General features: G+C 38.0%; 1 protein-coding gene across 14 annotated transcripts in view; it reads right to left on the bottom strand.

Annotated features, from left to right (window-relative positions):
- The window catches only part of DLG1 (discs large MAGUK scaffold protein 1), a 145,014-nt gene that overhangs the window by 55,544 nt on the left and 66,718 nt on the right, over positions 1-22,752 (bottom strand). For 9 of the 14 annotated variants that reach the window (XM_066326389.1, XM_066326386.1, XM_066326385.1 and 6 more), the window contains one exon: positions 934-1,026. The exons of the other annotated variants lie outside the window; for them this stretch is intronic. In XM_066326389.1, the coding sequence (XP_066182486.1) occupies positions 934-1,026 (93 nt within the window). The remainder of the gene's footprint in view (positions 1-933; positions 1,027-22,752) is intronic. 14 annotated transcript variants of the gene reach the window in all.

The following is a 22,752-nucleotide window of genomic DNA, read 5'->3' on the forward strand; positions in this document are numbered from 1 at the left end:
GCCTGAAGGTAAAAATTAAGAAAAAAAAAACCACAAAGTACCACAAAATTTCTCAAGTGATATTCTGGGTGGGTTATCTACCTTTTTAAGTTAATAAATATCTGCCACCAAATGATTCAAAAAATTGACCCATCTTTTCAGAAGGTGTGCACTCATCATTTCAAATTTCTATACTGAAAGTTATAGTAGTTACAAAAATCTAAAAGGAGAATGACAATCTATTTTCAAAAATGTAACTGCTGTCTATCCTAGACTGTTCCATAGCTTGCCATGCTATGGTCACATATTCCAAAAGTACATGAGAAATACTAACATTAACTCATGTTTTTGCCTTCACTTGTCTTGACAGGGCTTGGTTTTTATTTTGGGGGGTGTGTGGACATTATGGGACCTAAAGTATGAAGGCTCAGAAGGCAAACACACTTTGTGAGTCATATATGTTAGAAATGGAGAGGTAAAAAAATCTCTTATGTATTCTAAATGCCTCCCCAAACAGTAATACCAACAAATGAGTGGAAAACATGAGAAACACCATGCAAGTGCAACCAAAGACAGACATGTATAAAGTATTTATAAGAGATGAGAGAATATTTTCTTTATAAAAAGTCAAGCAATAACCCTTTAGTAAGGGTGAAATGGTTCAAAAGTTATTATGTGAACACAAAATATTCTATTGGTTCTTTCCATTCTTTTGGTTATTTTTTCTTTAGTTCTTTCACAAGTTACTAGTCACTTCCATCTGAAAAGATAAATATTTAAGTGTACTTAAAGGTGTCATAAAATGAACAAAAGTTACAGCGAAATTCTAGCGTATTTAACAGTTCACCTCAAACCTCAGTGTGGAGTAGCAAAAGGCGTATTTCAACAAAGCAACAAAAGACATTAAAGAAATAAAAGTTAAACAAGTTTAATAAAACAAAACAGAATAAAAACCTGTGGTATGGTGGATGGGATGGTCTCAGCAGGGACTGGTGGGACAGGGATCACAGGGACAATGGGAGAAGAGGAAGGAACAGCTTCTGCGGGCTAAAAATCACCAACAAAATGTCAAAAATAAGGAAAACTAGAAAAAATTGTTTAAAACAAGCAAGACTTACATTAAACAGCTTAAAGAACTATGAGGTAGCACATGGATTTGGAGATGAACTCTGACAGTCCCCCTGACCTGCACTGATCACAGCAGCACACTCCCAGCACCACGTTGATGGTGAGGAACCCAAACTGGACGTGCCCAGGTGGGTTATTCACACCAAGGCACTCCCCTGGCAGCACTGAGACTTTGGGGTCCAACAAAAAACCTGCTCAGGTCAGTGAGCAGACTCAGGCTCTTTGTAGGCTGGTGTCACAACAGAATCTCTTCACCAATATACAACAGAGTCCAAAAGCAGGGAGATAAGCCGAAGTTAACAGTGCTCAACAAATCTAATATTCCTCTTTGATTAAGAGGAAAAATCAGAAGTGCCTTACGGTTTCTAAACTTAGCAAAAAATCAAAGAAAAGCATTTCTTCAAATGGGTGGAAGGTCCTAAACAGATTCAATTTACTCTCAAAGATTTCACATAAGTTTACCAAATGTCTGCAGACTAGGAGAATTTTTGTCTTAGGAATCTTCATTAAAATAATAACCAGAAACCTACTGACACTTTAGCTGCAAGGGAATAAGATTCCAAACAGCATTTTGAGCAAAATGTTGACTCAAATATTTTTGAGATGTTCACATACTGGCTGTCAACAAGCTGTCAGCAACACAAACTGCTGGCAACTACCATCAACATTACAAGCTGAACAGCAAATCAAAGCTCTTGCAATTTAGTTGTTCCAAGACACTCTTGTGACCTTTAAAAATAATGAAGCATAATGACAACAGAAAATACTACATCCTGAAAGTGAACAAAACCCCCAGAAAATAACAGCATTAAATGTTTTAAAAGTTTGAAGTATCTTAAAATATCAAGTAGCATATATCAACAGCAAGCACCACATTAAAGAGTAATAGAAAATAATGCTATTTGCCAAGTACAGCAACACATATTAAATGTACATATGGTATTTCTACAGCGTTCTTTCAGCTCCGAGTCAATCAACCCAAAATGAAAGCTGGTGAAAAACACTGCAGTTACTGAAAGATGGAAGAACAAAATATATTTGGTATCTTGAGAGGTAATCCTAATATCATTAAAGCATTCTTACATCTATGGACTAAAGCACCATATTTTAGTGTTTAAAAGGAGGAAGGTAAGGGAGAATCTAAATTGCTCTAGAAAAATATCAATGTGTCTTTTGCAAAGGAGGCAGGAGATGCTCAGCACAATAAACCTGTGGCTCCTAGAAGAGCAACACAACCTTTAGATGACAGACCAAAGTAAACAGCTCAAGCAACCACACAGTCCTACACATCCAAAAAATGAGCCACCCCTTTAAGTCTGCTTTGTTCCAAAGTAAGTGGCTTTCCAAGTAAGTACACACTAGAAATCTTATTAACCAAAATTTCAGATATACTACATACCAAAATACAACACAACACTAAGGCTGAACAGCTAAGCATTAGCTTTAGTTTTAGCTTCACTGTTATACTTCTGCAGTAAGAGAAGGTTAAAATCAAATTGAAGTTGTTCTAAAATCCTGGCCATTCACTTCCCTGACCTTCCACCTGGCAAAAAAACTGACCATTGTTGCAAAGGATTTCCTCATGGGCTGAACAACCTGCACCCCCCTCCCTTTGCACCAAACGTCAGCTTTATTTTCCTGCTTCCTTTCTTTCCTCAATTTCTGACTCTCTCTCCTCTATGGGTTTCTCATCCCCAAGTGCTTCAAAAACCCTCCCGACCAGTTCCAAATTTCACCCTTATTATTTTAAAGCTGGTTTTGTTCATGGTCCTTTAATTCTTCCAGTCTCATAAGTTATTCATACTGACACTGTATTTTTCCTTTGTGCTGTTGGTTTAGGACCCAGTGAACCTTAGAAGCTCCACGCTCCTCCAAGCATCCTGTAACAGGCAGTGCTCCTGCAGAGCCTCTCCCACTACTACATACATGAGGAAAGAGGCAACAACACTGGCAACCACTTTCAAAGCATGTGCAAATCCAAACAAAGGCAAGACTGTCTTCACCCAAATGTTTCACAGAATACATTGAATTGATGCGGGCACTGTGGCAATCACAAGGAAGGACAATGCAAGAAATTAAAAGATTTTCAATTACTGGATAAAGAAGACCTAGAACTTCCTTAAAACAGAAGAACAATGATTTTATTTTACTAAGATATGCAACCAGTCTGCAAATCATATGATACAGGTACCTGTGACAGCACCTGAATAAGATCCCAAGAGTAACATCTCAACACTCTGCTTTCCAGGAATTTTCATGAAATATTCGTAATTTTAGGAATTCTCTGAACATACACTGAAGTATTCTGACAAATAAAAGCTTATTCTCAAAAATAACTTTCAATAAAGACGTCTGACTAAAGCATTTAATGATTTTGGTTTAAACAGATACAGAAAAGAACAGAAAGAAAGCAGTAGGCCAGTTAAAGGCCACCTTTTGAATACATATGAATTCCAGCACACAATTATGATACATTATTATATTGAGGAATGCATGACTTGAACTATAAATCACTTCAATCTGCCAACCTAAATAAATGTACTAACACCTACAATGAAAAGTCATTCTGCCACAACAGTACAAAAAATTACTTGGTATTTATCAAAGTATAATGATGGACTTTAAACTTCATATTTTAAAAAAAATCATTAAAGTGGTATGTTTACAGAAGCTAAGATAACAATGCATTTAAGTGATCAGCTGAATGCCTCCAAATCTAACACTACATCCAGATGTTGTGAACAGTAAGAACACACATGTTCTCGTGTTTAACCCACACACAGTAAGTCCTTCAGTGAGGAAACACCAACTAACATGTGGGTAAATCAGAGCACCATACACATCCCCAAGGACACAACTAAGCCAGCAAATTCTATAACAGTGTTCTTAGTAAACAACAAAAAGACACACTTTGGAGAACAAAAAATCAAGCAAACAAAACTTTCCTCACTTACAAGAAATTACTGTAAACCCCCATAATTGTATAAAGTGCAGCAACCTTCCCTGGAAAACATGAGAACAAGTATTCCTTTGCCAACCTGATTTCAATAATCGCAACTTGGATTTCTAGCAATAAAATACAAAAGAAAATTAAGCAAAGAAGTCATTAGAAACAGCAGGGATAGAACTACAGAAAGAAAAAAAATGCAACACACTTTCTGCTGTTTGCACAGAAACGCACATCTCCAAACACGTAGTGCAACACCTACCTTCCCTAGAGTGCAGTTGGAGCATGAGCCATCAGACATCCAACCACTGGCAGCTTTTACTTTTGCTGTGCTTTTTGTAGGGCTCTTTTTTACACTGTCCCGTAGGTTTACAAATTTCCCTCTGTGTTTGGCAGACACTGGCAGCGTGGAGGAGCTGAAAGGTGCCCGAGTGCTGGGCGCCCACTGCGGCTGCCGGAGCAGCTGCTTTGGCTGCACAGGAGGATTTGGATGCATTTCCATTCTTGGGCTCCTCATTAAATCAGAGCGCTTGAGCGTTCCCATCTCACCACCACGAGCAGTCATCAAAGTCGTGACACTGAGTTCTTTCTCCAAAAAAAAAATACCCAAACGAAGAAACAAACAAAATCCACACGCCCAAAAAACCACCCCAAATGAAAAAAAAAAAAACTCCACCAAACCAAACTGTGGAGGGAAAAGAAATGAAAATATTTCTTCCCGAGGAAGTTAAAAATACGTTTTCTAGATTATGGTCATAGGAAGAAACCCTACATGCTGTGCATTAGCTAGGTCTGCATGTTGTGTGCTCTCTCACTCTATTTAAAGAGCACCATTGAACCACCACACAACAGTCAATCTGCTGGGCATAAATAATCAATGCAATGCACAAATTATTGAATAAAGGGCAAAAGTCATCTGACTATTCTAAAGAAGCTACAAAAGGTTAATTCTCCCATAAGCTCCTACAATCCCTTAAATTTTCTCCATTTTACCATTTCAAAACTTCCCCAAGAAGTTTTTTTTAATTCTTCTACTTTTCTGAATGCTTCATGGGGCACAAAATGAATGAATTTACAAGAACTTTATGATGGAAATATATGAGTTGTGAATGGGCAGATATATTGTACAAGACTTCAGCATTAAAATGCCAAAGAAAATTAATTTGTTAATACCATAACAATAACAACAAATATTTTGTGTTAATAATTTTAAGAATTATTTCCCTGAAATGCAGCAGCACCATGAAACCACAACTGTCATTCACACACTGTTTAATTATTGTTTTTTAAATCAATGGTATTTATATGAACATGATTTTTTTATTATTAATTCAATTTTAATGCTAAGAATGCATGATATCTACGTACATTTTTATTCCAATATTTAAAACAAAAAAAAAAAAGCTCCAAAATTTATCCTTCCCCCATTCCTCAAAAAAAAAAAATAAAATACAAGAAGAGGAACTAGGTTGATTTAATCACATTGTTGAATATTTAATTTTACCAGCCTATTTTTAATCAACCCCTAGGAAAAGGGGCAAGGTCAAAGGTCATTTCCCAGTGCCTATATGGATGCTGACAGCTAAATACACCTATATTGCCAGCTTTACAGAAGAAAGAAGTGGGCTCAAATCAGTGGCAACAGAGTCTTCTCAGCAGGGACACACCAGCAGCATCTGCACAGCGTGCACCTGCCTCTGACCCAGTGAGTGTGTCCTAGGAATAAACTGTGCATCTGAATTTCTGCTGCTGGGAATGATGCGAATGAAGGACACCAAGCCATAGGAGCACAGCTTGATTAGGTCAGCTGTACTGTATTTAGAGAACATGGAGAGATTTCATCAGTTCACAGCATTAAAACATGGTCATTCTCCATCTCACATTACACCTTCAATATTTAAATTACAAGTCAGCAGAATTTTTACAAACAGAAAAAAAGGAATGGACATACCCACCCAAGTATAAACATTTCCAGTTATTTATAGCACAAATATTAAGAGATAAATAGGTACTGACAGATGCTCCTCTAATCACCAAAAGCTGCCATGTCTCATCTTCTATCCAGAAGGGATGTAATCAGGAGCTGCAGAACATACCATTAATGCAATATTCATAACACAGAGACAGAAATGTTTCTGGCCAGTGACACGAAACAAGAAACGTGTTGGCCATACCAACGTTCTCAGACTTGTGCAGGCACATGGCAGAGATGCCTTTGGCCTGGGAAGCATTCAGGAGCTGGAGGACTGGGTCTCCCTCACACACGTGGGCAGGTGCACCCACACTGTTCTGTTCCAGAGAGCCCAGGAACACAGATTTTGATACTGAAGGGCAAAGGCAGAGATAAAGATAAGCATGTTGTGAATGTGCATGAAGGTAAATAGTTCAAAACCAGCACATCATAACTTTTTCTCCTTTGAGCAATGCCCACAGATGCATTAACACTGAGCAGCTCTGAGGCACGTTCTCCAGCCTGCAGGGATTACTTGGATGGAGCTGTCTTGTGTTGAAGCCCCTGTATCAGAATCCTCTTTGGCAACAGCATACTAGATAGCAGCTTTTGTGGACCACAAACATTTCTTTTCCAGAGACATTCAAGACTGCTTGAGGTTTATTAGGGTGCATTTATGCCATCCATTCTACTTCCACAGCAGTACCCAGCATGACATTGTCTAATTACTAAAATGAAGAAAAGAAACAGAAGAGGGGCTTGGGATATAAGGCTTTTCTCTTGCATACATAATAAATCCCAAAATACGCGATGTTCCAGATTCAAAAGGAAGATTTGATTCCTGGAGGCATCAACTTCATTGAAAACACATATACCAAGCTGTGTGTTTATTAATACAGAAATAAACTAGCTTTTAAGAGTACTAAGTAAGAAAACTGAGGGCAAGGGGAAGAGATGCTGAATACCACATTCTTGGAAACTCAGCTGTCTGGCTTCCTATATTCTCCTCCATACAGAAAAGGGGAAGACAATGCAAAAGATGAGGCAAAGGAATTCATAGATCTACAATGTGCTTTCAGACCTTTTGACTTCAGTGGCAAAAGAACGAACATGATGCAGCAGAAAACTGCTAAGGGTGTGATTTTTTTCATCATGCCTTTGGTACCTGAGGTGATATCAGTAGGGTATCAAGAATTAAAAGAAAGCAAAAACTTGAAGGCAATTGTAATTCTAAAAGGAATAGTCCAAGCACCAAAATACAGTCAAGGAACAAGAGGTTCAGGCAAAATACCTAATCCATGCAGGGCTGCACAGTGTGCCTTGAGACTTTCCGGTGAAAAAGCTCAGGCTGCATTGAAATTTCACTGGTATGCCAGTACAGAAAGTGACTATAGCATAACTGAAGTGTAGTAATATTTATATAGAACAACCACAATAAAATGAAAACATAACAACAACAACAAACGACAAGAAAAGGAAGAGAAGACAAGAAGAATGTTACTAAAAGAGACCAATCAGATATTTGAGAGGCATGGGGATCAGTCTGCCCAATTATACTCACATGTGAGGTAAGGCAGAGTCTGCCTTGGAGCCACACTGGTAAATAAAACAACTCCTGCAAAGCAGTGGGGCACATGCACAACCCAAAGCCAGAAAACACAGTTGTGTAACTGAAGCTGCACAGGTTTGACAGATCATCGTTTGACTGCAGAAAGCAAGCGTTCTCTGCAGACTGCTTTAATTACTACCATGAGCTGCTCCACTCTAATATCAAGTGCTAAGTGATTTTTCATAACCAGAGGGAGTTCAGGATCAGGTTGTGCTTTCATATTAAATACCAACTCTGAACAATTTGTTGCTAACACAAAGCTGAATCATCAATATTTTATTCTTTAAATTACTGCATCAAATATACAGTACACACTTCGCAGCAATCTGTTAAAGTACCAGCAATCTTCTGTAAGTAGCTTTCCTTCAAGAATAATTTTCTTCCCACATTCTCTACCACCCACTCAACAGCTGAATAATAACAATACTCGTAGAAATGGAAAATAGTACTAATATTTCACCAGCAATGTCTTCTGCAAAGGTCCTTTTTAAAGCTTTGATGACCAACTTTCATGACTTCAAAAAGCAATTCTAATAGCCGGAAGAATACGCCAAAAATAATTTTGTACTTCACCCTTCCCATTGCCTTCGAGCAGATACTACAAAATCAGCAACTTCTGTTAATATGACTTGACTGATGAAAACAAGTCCATATTTATCATCTCTTCTGGAAAGTAGGATATAAAATATCTTCCAAACTGCACAAAAGTTTAAAAGTGGTAATAAACAGTTTTGATCCAATACCCACTGACAAAGCTGAATTTAAGAGGCATAGATTCTTTCTAGAGATACACAGTTTATGGTCTGGCAGTGTAGTTCTGTGTCTTTTCTGTGAACTACATCCTAGAATGCCACAGGACATGTCACTAGCGAAGAGTGTTATTTTAAGAACTTTGCATCCATCTTCCTCAAAATCACAGGAGTCAATAGTCATTTAAAAATACCTCCATGGATTTATAGTGCTTCATGGAGTCTGATAGTGACAAGAATAAAGCACAACTGCCATTCATCCTCATTCCCCATCCATGCTATCCAAGTGTGCTGCCCAGAGGATCTAACTCTGAACACACAGCTAACACTAACACACAGCTAACACTGCCCAGAGGATCTAACTCTGAACACACAGCTAACACATCTCTGTCCCACTCCTCCCTAAGTCAGTGCCAGCCTGTGGCCTTGGCAGGTCCTTAGTACCACAATGTCATAAATTTAAAGACATGCATATTTTTCCCGAGTGTATTTTCTGCACAGTTTTAAACAAAATGTAGATTCAAGAACATTTGAAAATTAAACATAACAGAAGTACTTTCCTACAGCCCCAACTTTGGAGTTCCAAAGGAATCAAATCAAAAATTACCAAGTTTCACAAGAACTAAAACCGTGTAGAACTACCTGAACATAAGCCATCACATTTCAAGTCAAGTATTGAAGAATGTATCTGAATTTTGAGAACTGCACAGACACAAGCCCTCATTCAGGCCAGGCAGGAGTCCTGTCATTGTTGATAAGCCAATCTATAGAGCAAAACACACTGAATACACAGAACAGGAAGCAAAACCACCAAACAAGACAATACCATTAACAGAAGAACAATTCACTAATACCTGACCAGAGAAAATTATAAACTTAATCAGGATGGCCTCAACCCATGGCTGGTTAGGATTAAGCCTTCCTAACATTCTGTACTGGTGCAAAGATAACTTTGTGTTTCTGACTCCTATCCTTTCAAGGGCTCTTGCTGCACCTTGCCATAACAAAGACTGATTACCCTGGTGTCCCAAGGACGAAGGAAAATCAACTCCAGGATCTCCACCTGGATGATATCCAGGTTTCTCCAAAGAGAGTTAGGACAAAAAGCACTGTCACAAAAAAGCTGAATCTGAAGCCTGTCAGGGTCTGCCTACATAAGGAGGGGTAGGTTGGTACACAGTGGTTTAACAATGAGATTTTGAGGATGGGCAAGTTCATCTTGGAGCTGTAACATCAGTTGAGGTAAGAACTGTAACAAAGATACAAAAGTTTTTTTGGATCCCCAAAAGACCACGTGGATTAAAAGGACTAGTCTGAATGCCTGTGACTACTTTAGCTCTCACCTTTTCAGAGGCTCTTGAAAATCTTATCTATGTGAGGAGATTATTTTAAAGACACACCATTAGCATGCTAGACATTCTAAACTATAGGAGTTTTCTGGTTGCTTGATTTTGTGTTGTTGGCTTTTTTTAACTCAGTCAAACAATTGATTCTCTAACCTAGTTTCCTCCTCAAACCCCACAGCATTTTACAATGAACTCAAATGAACTTAAAACCCTGAACTTAAAATAGAAATAAATAGCTTTGAAAGGAGAAAACAAAGACAGCAGAATATCAGTAAAATCACAGATGGTGAGGGTGACCTGAACTGATCTGAAGACACACTGTGTGTATTTACTCCTTCTTCTCACTGCAATCTTTATCTATAAAAACAGCCTAGTAAGGAACAATTTGCCCCACAGTTACCCCAGCCAAAGTAAAGCAATGATAGCAGTGACAGACTCTTACTTGCTGAGGTAGACTGTAGCAAAACTACACTTTTGTGTATGAGACAAACGAACAACCATACGGCAGAAATTTGGCAATCTGGACCTACAAAACTATCACCAATACTGCTACACAGTATCTTATGGTTGTTCAATGAGTAAAATTTTCAGGTTATTAGAGTCTAATGCAAATACAAGCAACAGTCTCAACAGAACAAAAGTTTCAGCAACTTTTTATGTATGTTGTCTCTCTATTAAGATTGAAAACTGGAGTCTTGAAGACTTGCCTTACTACACACTTTTTATGTGAGGTATTCAGAAAGACTTTGCTCAAATTAATTTCTCCTGTCACATCTCTCAGGGACTGAGTTTAATCTCAGTCATATTCCAGATCCATAAGATAAAAAAATGTACACAAAGCTAATATTAGTTTTAATAAAACTAACTTACAGCTTTTGTTTTTCAAATACTAAGCAGAAGTCCTGTACTGAACCCTTTGCAGCAGGGTCAGTCATTTGTATTCACCAAGCAGCTCAACACTCTAAGCTCAAAGAAGAATTACAAGACTCCTCATTAAGTTCATAAGTGCTACTGAGAATGAATTTAATGCATTTAATTTGCAACTTAAAGCGTGGCCTAGAAAGTTCCTTTTAAATAACATCAGCCTTAAGAATAATAGCTTTCATTATAATGCTAATGCATCCACAAAGAAACCCAAGCAGGATTTCAGCATCAGAAAAAGCCAAGACAAAAAAAAACATATTCAAAGACTTTATTATAGAAAAATAATGGCAGCTCTCAGGTGTCAATGTTTTAGTTTTTGACATTCACAGTGGAAAGGGTATTCTGTGCTAAGAAACTGAGATGTGATAAACTGTTCACTCCTAGGAACATTATTAAATCAAAATACAATGTTAAAGGTTGGGTACTGTTTACGTGTTTCTCAGAACACATAATTTGCAATCATTTTTCAATTATTCAGGAAAGAAGTAAAGCTATACAGAGTGCCCATTCTGTTATTTATAGTTCATTTAAATATCAAAGAAGTCCTGTACCTATCTAGCACTGATACTGAGAAGTGATCTTGCTCAATACTAGAAACATGTCAATTAAAAAATAGTTAAAACTATCTCACTACCGTTCTCCAAAAGTTGGGGGGTTTGTTTGTTTGTTTTAATTGGGTAAATCTTCAGGAACCATCATTCCTAACATATGAAAACTTTGAACGTGAACATCATTTTCTTTAGATCACAATTAGGGTAAGAAACATTCCAGTTCACTTATTTATAGCACCCCATTGCCCTCCAAGTACTTAAAGGACATTATTAAATGAAGGAGCAGTGACATGATCTGCAGCAGGTCAGCGAATCAGAGCTAGAGTTTCCCATTTTCAGATAAGTATTTGTTATTTTATTGAAAACTGTATTAATCTATGAACAATCTATTACCTACAAATATTTTTGTAAAATAAATTTTCCCTAGAACACTAAACACGAGCAGAACATCATTTACCTCCCATTAATGAACAGCAAACAGAAAACCACACCAGGAAAGTCATCTATAACAACCCATTAATTGAAATCCATTAGCTTTCAGGACATAAGTGTCAGGGAAAAAAGGAAAATTAATTACTTGATTTACACTTAAACTGGCTTTATACTAAAGCCACTCCTTCATTTACAAAAGGCTTTGCACATATCAGTAGCTTTTATCTTGACACATGCTGAATTCTTCACAAACATGGACTGCTACTTTCACTACAGTCCTGAGGGCTTCTTATTGCTACCCACAACTGCCAGCTCAGCATCCCAGCTGATTTCATTCATTCTCACACCATGGAGACCCTGCAAACTGGGATGACAGAGTCAGCATTTTGTGCTCATATAAAAATGACAAAAACATCCATTTTGCTTGGCACTTCTTTAACTTATTTACTCTGGATAAAAGGAATATTAACTATACTGACCCGGAAAAAAGTGGGTAACAATAAATATTACAAGTAGCAACTTGCGTTTCTCAGACTATTATAAAATACATGAAACAATGCAAGCTCTTCTTAAGTTATGACTTCACTTCTTTAAGTTTTGGTCTAATTATGACAGGATACTAGCTTACACAATCATTTCAATTACTGACAAAGGACTTACTTTCCTATATCCTCAGAACAACAAGATACCAACCTTGAGCCACCCTGTTCTAACACTGGCAAGGCCATGAGTGGAGTTCTGAGTTTCAGGCTGACTGACCAGTGAGGTTCCAAAGTCTCCACTCTCAGGTCCAAGATGCTCCTTGCCCTGCTCTAACCTGGCCTAGTCCCCATCTGCCTCTATGGAGCAATGAGCTAAAATAAAACAGAGTCAACAACGGAACAGAAAAGACAAATATGACTCTTCAATCCAAAAAAAGGCTATTTCCTTAAAAAAACCCTGCTGAATTCTCTTTCCAACACTGTCTTGGCATTTAAAAAAATCCCAAACAAAATGCAGAAGAACAGGTCCCATAACCCCTACTCTCCCCCCCTTTGTTAGGCTACCAACAAGTAGAAGCTGTTCTTTGACTGCTGAATCCTTGCCACTAAAAGAATGCTGTCCAAGTTCATGAAAACTCATGGCTTCAGCGTTATTAAACACACCAGTCAGCTCCAGCCCTTGGAATCCCTGCACAGGAGCAGGCAAAAATCTCTGAAAGCCCTCAGAGGAAATATCACAGCTCTTTGGCCTGGGTTTATACTGTTCCCTAACCCACTGCTCTGGCTGCTGGTGAAACCAGGGCACCAGCTTGACAGACAGTAGTCAAGCTACTATGCCAGTAGTTTTCTTCCACTGTTTTTCTTTCCCAATGAGCAAAAAAGCAAGTAGACAATTGTATTTTACAGTACTTTCTACTTCATCTGATTACGGTTGTTGAAGTTGAAGCACAAAAATTGATAAAAACTGAGCACTGCAACAAAGGTAAAAATGAGCAGGTGAAGAAATAGGGTGAAATGAGAAAAATTAACACTAAAAATTATGGAAAAAAAAGTGGACTAACATATGCGAAAACAATTTAAGTGCTCACGCTATAAACATATAACTACTTACTTGCTTTAAATTTCAAGAACCAGAAAACAAAATGTATCTGGTTTCTGAGGCTCAAAGCCAAATTACCAATTGTCAATTAAGATTTTCAAGTCCTGCATGACTTGAATTTAACTCATAGCAGTAATGTATGGCAGAAAAATTAAGACCAGACAAAACCCAACCTGCCAGCACTCCTGCCATTTCCCAGCTGCACCAGAACACAAGATGAAACCATCTGTGGTTCCAAGATGGGCAGCACTGTAACTACTGTACTTAGGAGATGTATAGCAAGAAAAAAACAAGAATATTTCTAATTCAGAAATGCCTTAGGGCAGCAGCTGGGAATTCACCTGTTACTGGTATCATTAATCACATTCTCTGAGACTATTAATTTAACCACTAGTCCTTTCCAGATAGATTTCAAGATTAATTCCTGCCACTCTGATCATCTCATGACTGACACATCACTCAGGGGATGAATCTATCAGATTGAATTTCCTTATGAGACTTGGATATTTCTAGGTCAGGTGATCATGATTGCTGAGTGACACACACAAGCCAGAAACTGAGATTCTAATACCCGCATTTAACTTGCACTCTTGTCAGGCTTCCCAACATCCTCTAGATATTTATTCTCGTTCTTTTTTTTTCTCCTACTGTAATTTATTCAAAAACACCAAATAACACAGGTCACAACAGAGAGAGAGACAAATTGTTCTGATAGTTCATGTCCCTCTCCACCAGAAGAACCAGTAAAAGCTGCTATACCGAAGGAGAGCAAAGGCCCAACTGGTCAAGAATCTCACCAGCAGTAAAAGCTGACAGATGGGCAAGTAGGAATTAGACATATGCCCAGCAATTTTCCCAGAAAACCATCTCAGAACCTGACAGTCAAAGTCTTCCTGAATCACTCTCTGTAACAGCTTTGTGCCACCTGCTCTTTGCAAATCCATTTAACTCCGCTTTTAAGGAATTTTTTTTCTGAGCCTTCAAAAAGAGCATTTTGTCCACAGTGTTTTGTGTCAGTGCCTTTCATAATCTTAGAAGAAATTTTACAAGACAGATCTAGCATTAGGTATCTATTGCAGAATTTCTAGTTGAGGGCCCTCTTAACATTTTCATTTTATTTCTTTATCACTTCATTATCATTTCATCTAATTAATTTCATCTTTATCATTTATTCATTTTATTTTCCCTCTGGTTTTTTTTTCTGGTTTATTTTTAAGTTATCTATCCTTATAGATAACTAGATTATTCCTCTTGATGCTTTGTTAGCCTTTTCCTTTTTGCTATATCTTTTCTAAGATAATGAAAATACAATCCCCCCAAAATTAGAATTATACAATAGATATAGTCAGATCACATTCTGAGTCGTTTGTGTCTTTAATAATAACCAACATTTCATTTACCCTTTCTATTATTGCATGGTACTAAGGTGACATTTCCACACAATCAGTGACAATTCCAAAGTCTCTTTCTGGAATTGAAATACTTCATTTGTAGCCTATCATATCCCTTTTCATGGCACCATTTATTTTAACAGACTTTGATGCGAGAACAATAGTTTTCAAAAATTTCTGTAATTATAACAACATTCTGATGACCACATGTTCCCATAGAGATTTTGATCTACATGGTCTTTGTTTTCAAAGATGTCTGGATGATCTGCAAGTCCTTATTTCTCCATTATAAAAGGAAACTGACTTGTCTTAGGAATATCTGTTACTCCTGCTGCCTGTTAATTCTTTTGTAATAATAAAGAATTTCCCAAAGTTCATAAAATGAGGAAATGTGAGGTGCAGTCTCAGAAAGTACAGCTTTGCTCCTTTTTAAAAGAGCACCATGAGTGCCTCTTCAAAATTTTTGTTCTAGGAATACCAAGACAGTTTAAACAAAAGGGTTACACACAACATAACTGAACAGAGAGTTCAGCCATATAGAACTCAAGTTTCATAAGAAATCTTGAATAAATGTCATCTCCTATTGATCATCTGTGCCTCTTAACACATTAATCTAAGTTCTACTGGCACCTGAACCTTATTATTTTTCACACAGTAAAATGAGTAGTAGGAAATACTCTGAGCTCAAAGCTGGGACCACCCTAGCTAGTTTCCTGCTTGGAGATAGGCATCTGCTTTGGAATTCCACACCTATCTGGGAATGGAGTTTTAGGTCTGTACTATCACCACCTTCATCAGCAGTATTTCATGGTCACTTTGCATAGCATTTGATTTAGCAACTAACTACTCAAGTGCTGCTCTGTAATGAGGCTTAATGTGCTCAAAGCCTAAAAAGCTGTACACAGAATTTTCCCTGCATTCATCTTTTTAAATTACAGAGTTAAAAGGGAAATTAAAAGCAGTAGCAAAGAAATGCAATAAAAAGAGGAATTTTTTTTTAAATATATATAAATTGCTTCCCAGCAGTTTACAGCTTTCAAAGAGCAGTTTAAAGCCATTATATTAAATGATGGATGGATCGGAGACTGTGATGAATTTTGACATTCTCAAGTAGAAACTTTATTTGCCATTATTCTTTTTACATAGGAAATACCAATTTATTACCTTGACTCGGCAACTACATCCTGTCCCACTAAGCTTCCAAAATGCTTATTATACTAGTATCAATCTTTCATATTAAGTTTTCTATCTGACTTGGAATACTTTTGCTACTTAATAAACAAGCTTCTAGTTTCTGAAATCTATCCCTACATATTCATAGTCTGTGATCAAATAATCTCCTGACTTTCCTTCAGATGAACTAAGCAAAGGTTCTTAAGTTTTCATAATACAGCAAATGTTCCTGAATATCATCTACAGTTAGAGAACACTTTTCTGGACACTTCAATCACTTACCATGATTTCAGACTGACTACCTACCCTAAGTGCTACAAAAAGAATCCAGAGTTCCTTCTCTCTCCAATGGGAAAACTGACTCCTTTCTCACCTGTACATCACACTGGTATTCAGATACAGTTAGCTATCTAAGAAAAACGTGTACTGTTTACTTAGTAAATTAAATTTGCTTTGAACTAGAACTGTACCCCAGAAGCATAAGCAGTCTTGACTCCTCTCCCTACTTTGTTATGAAAGGCAAACACTACTACCTGGGAGCACAGGCTCCTCAACTGACTTCTGCAGGCATCAGTCTTAGAGAACAATTTCAAATAAGCAAATACACACACTGTGAGGCAGCACTGATAAGAGAATAGAAGACGAGAAACCAGAAGACTCATCCCCAACATTCCCACGGTACAGTAGTTTCCAGGAAGTACCACAGAAAGCAGTGGGAAGAAAATGAAGATTCCATCATCAGTGAAGAATCCTCTATTACACCTGCATCCCATAAAATGTCTGATGTCCTATTTAGAAGACTGACACAGCTGCATAGATATTAGCTTCCATACAGTTCAAAAAATGTTGGCAACTTACAAAACAACCCAAAACTTAAGCTGATTACAGGGACATGAAAAAAAAAATAAGCAATTCTAATTTACCAGTGTTCTGGTATACCTTAAACTACTTTGTCCTGATTTTTTTTTCTATGAAAAGTATGTATAAGGTAATCTGATTTTACGAAAATCATTGCTTAGATGTAGCATTTCCAAAAAGACTATTGCAAGGGACAAGAATATACAAAGGAAACAGCGCAACAGAGCAATAGACTAAAAACTCATTAATGCCAAGATCAGCTTACAACAGACAAAATGAGTCATAAATGTCTGTAATCTGTCTGGAGAACACGTCAGCTCAACTACATCCTAATGTGCAGTTAAACACCAACAAAAAGAGAAAGGCAGCAAATGCACAGCAGAAACAAGCTGTAGAGCAAGGCTGATATATTAGACAAGTGGGTTATAGGCAACGAGATGAAATTCAATACTGACAACAAGTCACATGGAATAGCAATAAACGACACAGAGGCACCCTGAGGAATACCAACTCAAAAACAAGTCCAGAAGTGCTTTGGTTGGTGGCAAAGGTTTTTTTTCCAATTATACAAGATAGACAGAATGGGATCCTTGCTCTACTTTCAGAGAATTCTTTCAGTCCTTCCAAGTGTGCTCTTTTGATATTGAACCTTGTGTGTGCAGCCACAAAAACCTGGCATATGGAAGGGGCCTTAAGTCTTTCAAAAGTCAAGTGACAGAACTGCACCAGTTTGGGCATTTTTAGACAGTCTCTTATGGAATGAACCATCATGTGGTCAGATGGCCACGCTGGTCAAGTGGGGATTGATTAGAACTTTAACAACTTGAGCAGCTGCTGTAGCAGCAGTTTCCAGGTAATGGTAATGTTGGCAAACCCTAAAGAGGCACAAGAAAACTTCTGTGGCTCAGGAGAGTCAGGAAACACTATTGGTTTGTCTTGGAGTCCAAGCAGCTCCTGGAAGAAACTCAAATAGTAGCAAGAGGCAACCACTTAAGAGGTCAGTGGATGATCCCAAGTAAATAAAGGTATAGTTTAAAAGATATTGCAGCTGGGTACATCAAAGATAGGGCAATATTTCTTCCTCTTTTTTCTCATGACAAACTACTTTCAGGGAGAACATTGATGTAATTAATTTTGACCTGTATAGAATTGACTGTTGCTAATGCTATTCTGGGAAAGACCAGAAAAAGCAGATCCCCAAAAGGGTTCAGGAATGACTTGCTAGGTGGTGTGGTATTAATAAGCTGTCAAGTCTCAGTACTAAATTTGGCCTCTGTATTACATTTTCTGAGCTTCCACAACAGATGGCACAAGGTTATCAGCCTTTGCTGTGAAACAGGAATGCTCCTATCCACTCTGTAAGGAATAATACGGAGGAATACCGCCAACTGATCAGAAGGATTTTTCCCTAAATTCTAACTGGAGAAACCTGTAGAGCATTCTTGAAATCATCTATAGAATTATGCAATCTTCACTTGAATGAAATTTGGAAAGACATATTAGAAACAGCTTTAAAGAAAGCATCCTTCCTCAAGGGAGGAATGCATCCACTGGGATCCTTCGGCTACAGAGCCATTAAATGATAAGCAAAATGTGAATTATGTGGTTATACCAATAAACAAGAACGAGGCACTTCATTTCAATTGCACATGAGAAACATAACATGAGGAAGTTGATGCTTTCCTTGCATTGTTATCTTTTGTGGCTCTGTCACAGTAAATCAAAATTGAACTGTACTGGAAATGCTTCACAGTTTGATTATGCTTGAAGTTTAGCAATCAGCAGCATGTTGAAATTAGTGTGAATTCTCTCCCAGGGAGAGGAGTGGTGGACACATTCTTCACCCAGGCTATCATACTTAAATCATACTTCACCCAGGCTTAAAAAAAAAAAAAAAAAAAAAAAAAGGAAAATAATAAGGGAGTTCCAGAGCCTAAATGCTTTACTGAAGATTTTGAAAAGTAATTGTTATTCATCAGGAGAAATTTAAGTTCCTTCTTTGATTTGGAACACAGATAAAAGCAGTGGTCCTAGCAGAGGTTCTAGGAAGAACCACCAAATCCTTCTCAAAAGATACTGCAGAGCTGGTATGCACATAAAGATATCAATGTCTCTCCCTGAGTTACTATGAATGCCAGAAAGGCTGTGGACACAAAGTTTACCAGTACTCTGAGCTAGGTCTAAACTAGAAGTCTTAAATTGCATAACAGGATACCATTGTCAGCTCCCGAACATGGATAGACAGATCATTCTACAAGACAAGGTCATGTTTTCTAAAAACATCTAAGAAGCTTCTGCTGAGCTAAAGTCTTCCAAGTAAAGGAAATATCCTGCCCATTCTTAATCATAATTGAGTGTTCTTGATGTTGTGGACCAAAACAGAAGAGCAGGAAGAAGACAATTTTCACTTTACATTCAGTGGTTCTACCAGACAGTAACTTAGTTAATAATTGTATTAACTGAAATACGCACAGCAGCTTTGGCAGCAAAACAGAAATGCTATACTGCAGGAGCCATGCTAGAGCTGTTCAGTAAGCTGGCAGCTGGTGAAAGACAGACTGGCCTGTATTTGACTTTCAAAACACTTTGTCAATCAATACAAGCCTCAACTGTGAGGGCAACTATCACAATATAAAATAAATTAGGAAAGTTATATAACAGCCCCAAAGAGTCCTACCTTCTTCACGGGCTTCATACAGCAAGACCTTGTCAGTCCACCTGAATTTTTAGTTGAAGACAATGGATTAAGAGGAGACCCAGTGTCTGCCTTGCCTGAAGATTTAGACTCCTGGGCACAGTGCAGACAGAAAGCCCCAGCAGTATCACCAGCAGAACTCCAAAAGCAAAACATTCTGTGTCTCCTCCTTTCTTTACCAGATTTCTGACTCATTCCGGAAAAAGTAATTTTCTTGAGATACAATGCAACAGAAATATTAAGAAATTCCGTTACCAACTCTGAGCCAGTCAGAGCTGTGAGAGACCAGGAAAGGGAAAGCGGAGCCTGGACGCCTGTGGCAGGAAGCAGTGCCTGCAGGTACCTGGAGCCCCGGTTCTGTCCTCAGCACCACTCCCTCAGTCCTTATCAGCACTGCCGTGCTGCAGGTGATGGGCTGAGGAACAACCTGCACATGGCAGCGCTGGAGGGACCACTGCCCACAGCAGGGAACCAGCAGGATGCTGACAGTCTACATGGCATCACACGAGTCACGCCAGACGTTGCTAAAATTTGTTGGCACTATAATGGTTTTAAAATTGCCTATCTCTACAATGCCAAGCAAATTTCATAGTCTTGAGAAGTCTTCATCTCTACCGTACAGAGAAAAAGTTTACAAAATGAACCAAAGGTTCCAGAGAAAGTCCTATAATGCTTTGGTTAAACCACCAAGAATTTCTTGCTATTCAGCCTATAGATTCAAACACATATTAATGCATTCCTCTTACAGAATAAATTCATACGGTTTTTGTCACTGCTACAATGCCATCGTACAAATAATGCAACCAGTGGCAGAACTAATTTGCAAAATAAACTAATGCTTTTCCAAGTGTGATTTTATATGTGTGATTTTATATAGCTAAAAATCAAAAATAAGAAGGACACTTAATACAATAAAAACCACGTTTCAGTTTCAGAAGGTGCATTGTTATAGAGAAAATCATTCCAAGCATGTACTATCTACAGCTCCTTTCTCCTGCATTCAGCACAATATTAGCAGCAAGAATATATAAACACTTCAATATATATCAAAATATAGTAAGGATAATAAATAGTGCCCTAAGAAATCAGTTTTTCAAGAAGTACAATAAAAGAAGGATTAGAGCAGAGACCTGACTTTTTTTAAATCATTATCTTTTTAACACGCCTTACAACACCTTTGTTGTGTGATTAGACATAGCATTTTGTACATGCTAGGACTATGTCCATAGTATTCCAATGACTCTGAGAGCAATAGTCTAAGACTAATGATGCAGTAAAACTTTTATCAAGATCTTAAAAGGAAGATACACCAAGTCGAGAAATGACTGGGCTCAAACTGACAAAAGCAGTTGATAAGCAATAAGCTCTGAAATTTAAAATGAAGTGTTCAAAATGGTTAAGCGGATTTAGGAGATTTTTCTGCCCTGATCCTTTTCATCTTTCCTAAAACATGTCCAAGAAAATAGAAGCAAAAACGAGCCCAGAATATTCAGGGACCTAAACAATTTTTCAGTATCAAATGCTGCAAGTGTGGGTTCAGTTACGTGCTAGGAACAGCCTCAGTGCATTGCTGCTAGAACCAGTTTAATGACATGTGGGGTTCAGACAAATCAGTTTCTTCATTTGTAGCCCACCATGCACCAAATGCCAACCAAATGCCAAATGCTTTCTGAGACATCAAAGTTGGATTGACTGGCAAGAATAGGGGCTTCTCAGAGCTCTGGAAAGACTTCAGGCAAAAGAGGTGCTCTTGATACAGCTACCATCCTTGAAGCACTGTGCATACCTCTTCCTAGGACCGCACTTTACCCAGTATTTGTCATTTGCATAATGGTAAATTTACTAAGCTCATGGCACAGTTATTCACCCTTGTGACAGTATAAATTTGTTCTATGCTTGGTTTTATCATTACCTTCCATTTTATACCACAGACTTGGATTTAATTAAAGAAATTTAAAAATTTGCTAACAAAAAAATGATATATCAGCCCCTAATCCAATTCCTTAATTCTCCTATTTTAGTGACTACCACCACATAACAGAGAATGAGAAGGAAGAAATAATAAAGGCCTCAAATTCCTAAGCATGTTAAATCTGCTTCCATGACTCACATAGAAGCCTGGCATGGTTAGCTGGGCACCATACACTTGGGCACAAACCAAGGGATAACTACAGCAAAAAGCAGTGCTACCATATCCATTATCAACTTTAGCCTTGCTTCCTTAGGATACAAGGCCCCACTCAAAAAATACCCTTCCTCAAAATCCCAAGTCCTCTCACCCCCTTGCTGGGGCAAGGCTGACCCAAGCAGGTCCCAGAGGAGGACAGGCGTGTGCTGCCCCATCTCCAGTCATTTCCCTTTCACTGGAGATGGAGGGAACAAAGCAAGTCTGACCATTTCATGCCATCCGAGAAAGCCAAGCAAATGAAGGGACAGCTAAAGCTGGGGGATTTGTGGCAGATTCACAGAGGAAGCTGGAGACAACTACTTTAAAAACAATCAAATGATTTTGTATCTGTTAAAAATCATGTCATAACAGTAAGACTTGATAAAGCCCATGATCACACACAGAATTTCTATAGGCCAGCTTAGAGAAGTACATCGCATCTAATTACTTACTTGTACTCTGCAAATGTTATTACATTCAAATGACGGGGATGTACCTCAAATGAATAAATAAAAGGCAACAAAAATGTTCAGAATACTACAACACAGAAACACAAACTGAAGGAAATTGAAGGGAACTGAAAAACAAAATTGCACCACAATGAACATCCTCCAAATACCTTTTTCTCTCCTGAGGCTAGAACAGCTGCAATGGGTGGATAAGCTGTGAGCACAGTACAGCATCCTTCCAGAGGAAGTGGGCTCAACAAGCTCTTGTGTTTTTAGTACATGACTTCTGAATATACTCATTAAGGTTTTTTTAACAACCACTTCAAAATATCCTTTTTTTTCCCCCTCCTTCTGGCCATGAACATGTATAAGCAGCTCTTGCTAATGAAGAACTGTCAGAGCTATGAAAAAGCTTGGCAGGCTTTCCCAGAGGTAAGCAATCTTTTTCGTAGCAGAAAAATAGAACAAACACTGGGATATTCAGGGAATCACAGTTTGGTTTGAAGGGACCTCAGGAACTCTACTGGTCCAACCCTCATTCAAAGCAGAGGGTATTCCACATTTTATTTATGAGCAGATTTCTAGGCCTGACTAGTCAGTCCAATTGCAAACTTGACGCATTCCAATATTACTTCTTCAAGATTTAAACAAATGAGAGCAACTACAATTTTTATACAGAAGCTTAATAGTGTATATTTTTACTTTAAAAAAAATCACAGTATTTAAAAGCTCTTATGTCTACCTAATGCATCACTTAGAGTTGTATAATGACCCATTAGAGAAACTACAGGATCCATCTTCCACACATCATTTACAAGATGC

Source organism: Sylvia atricapilla, chromosome 10 (assembly GCF_009819655.1).
Source record: "Sylvia atricapilla isolate bSylAtr1 chromosome 10, bSylAtr1.pri, whole genome shotgun sequence".
In the NCBI taxonomy this organism is placed as follows: domain Eukaryota; kingdom Metazoa; phylum Chordata; class Aves; order Passeriformes; family Sylviidae; genus Sylvia; species Sylvia atricapilla.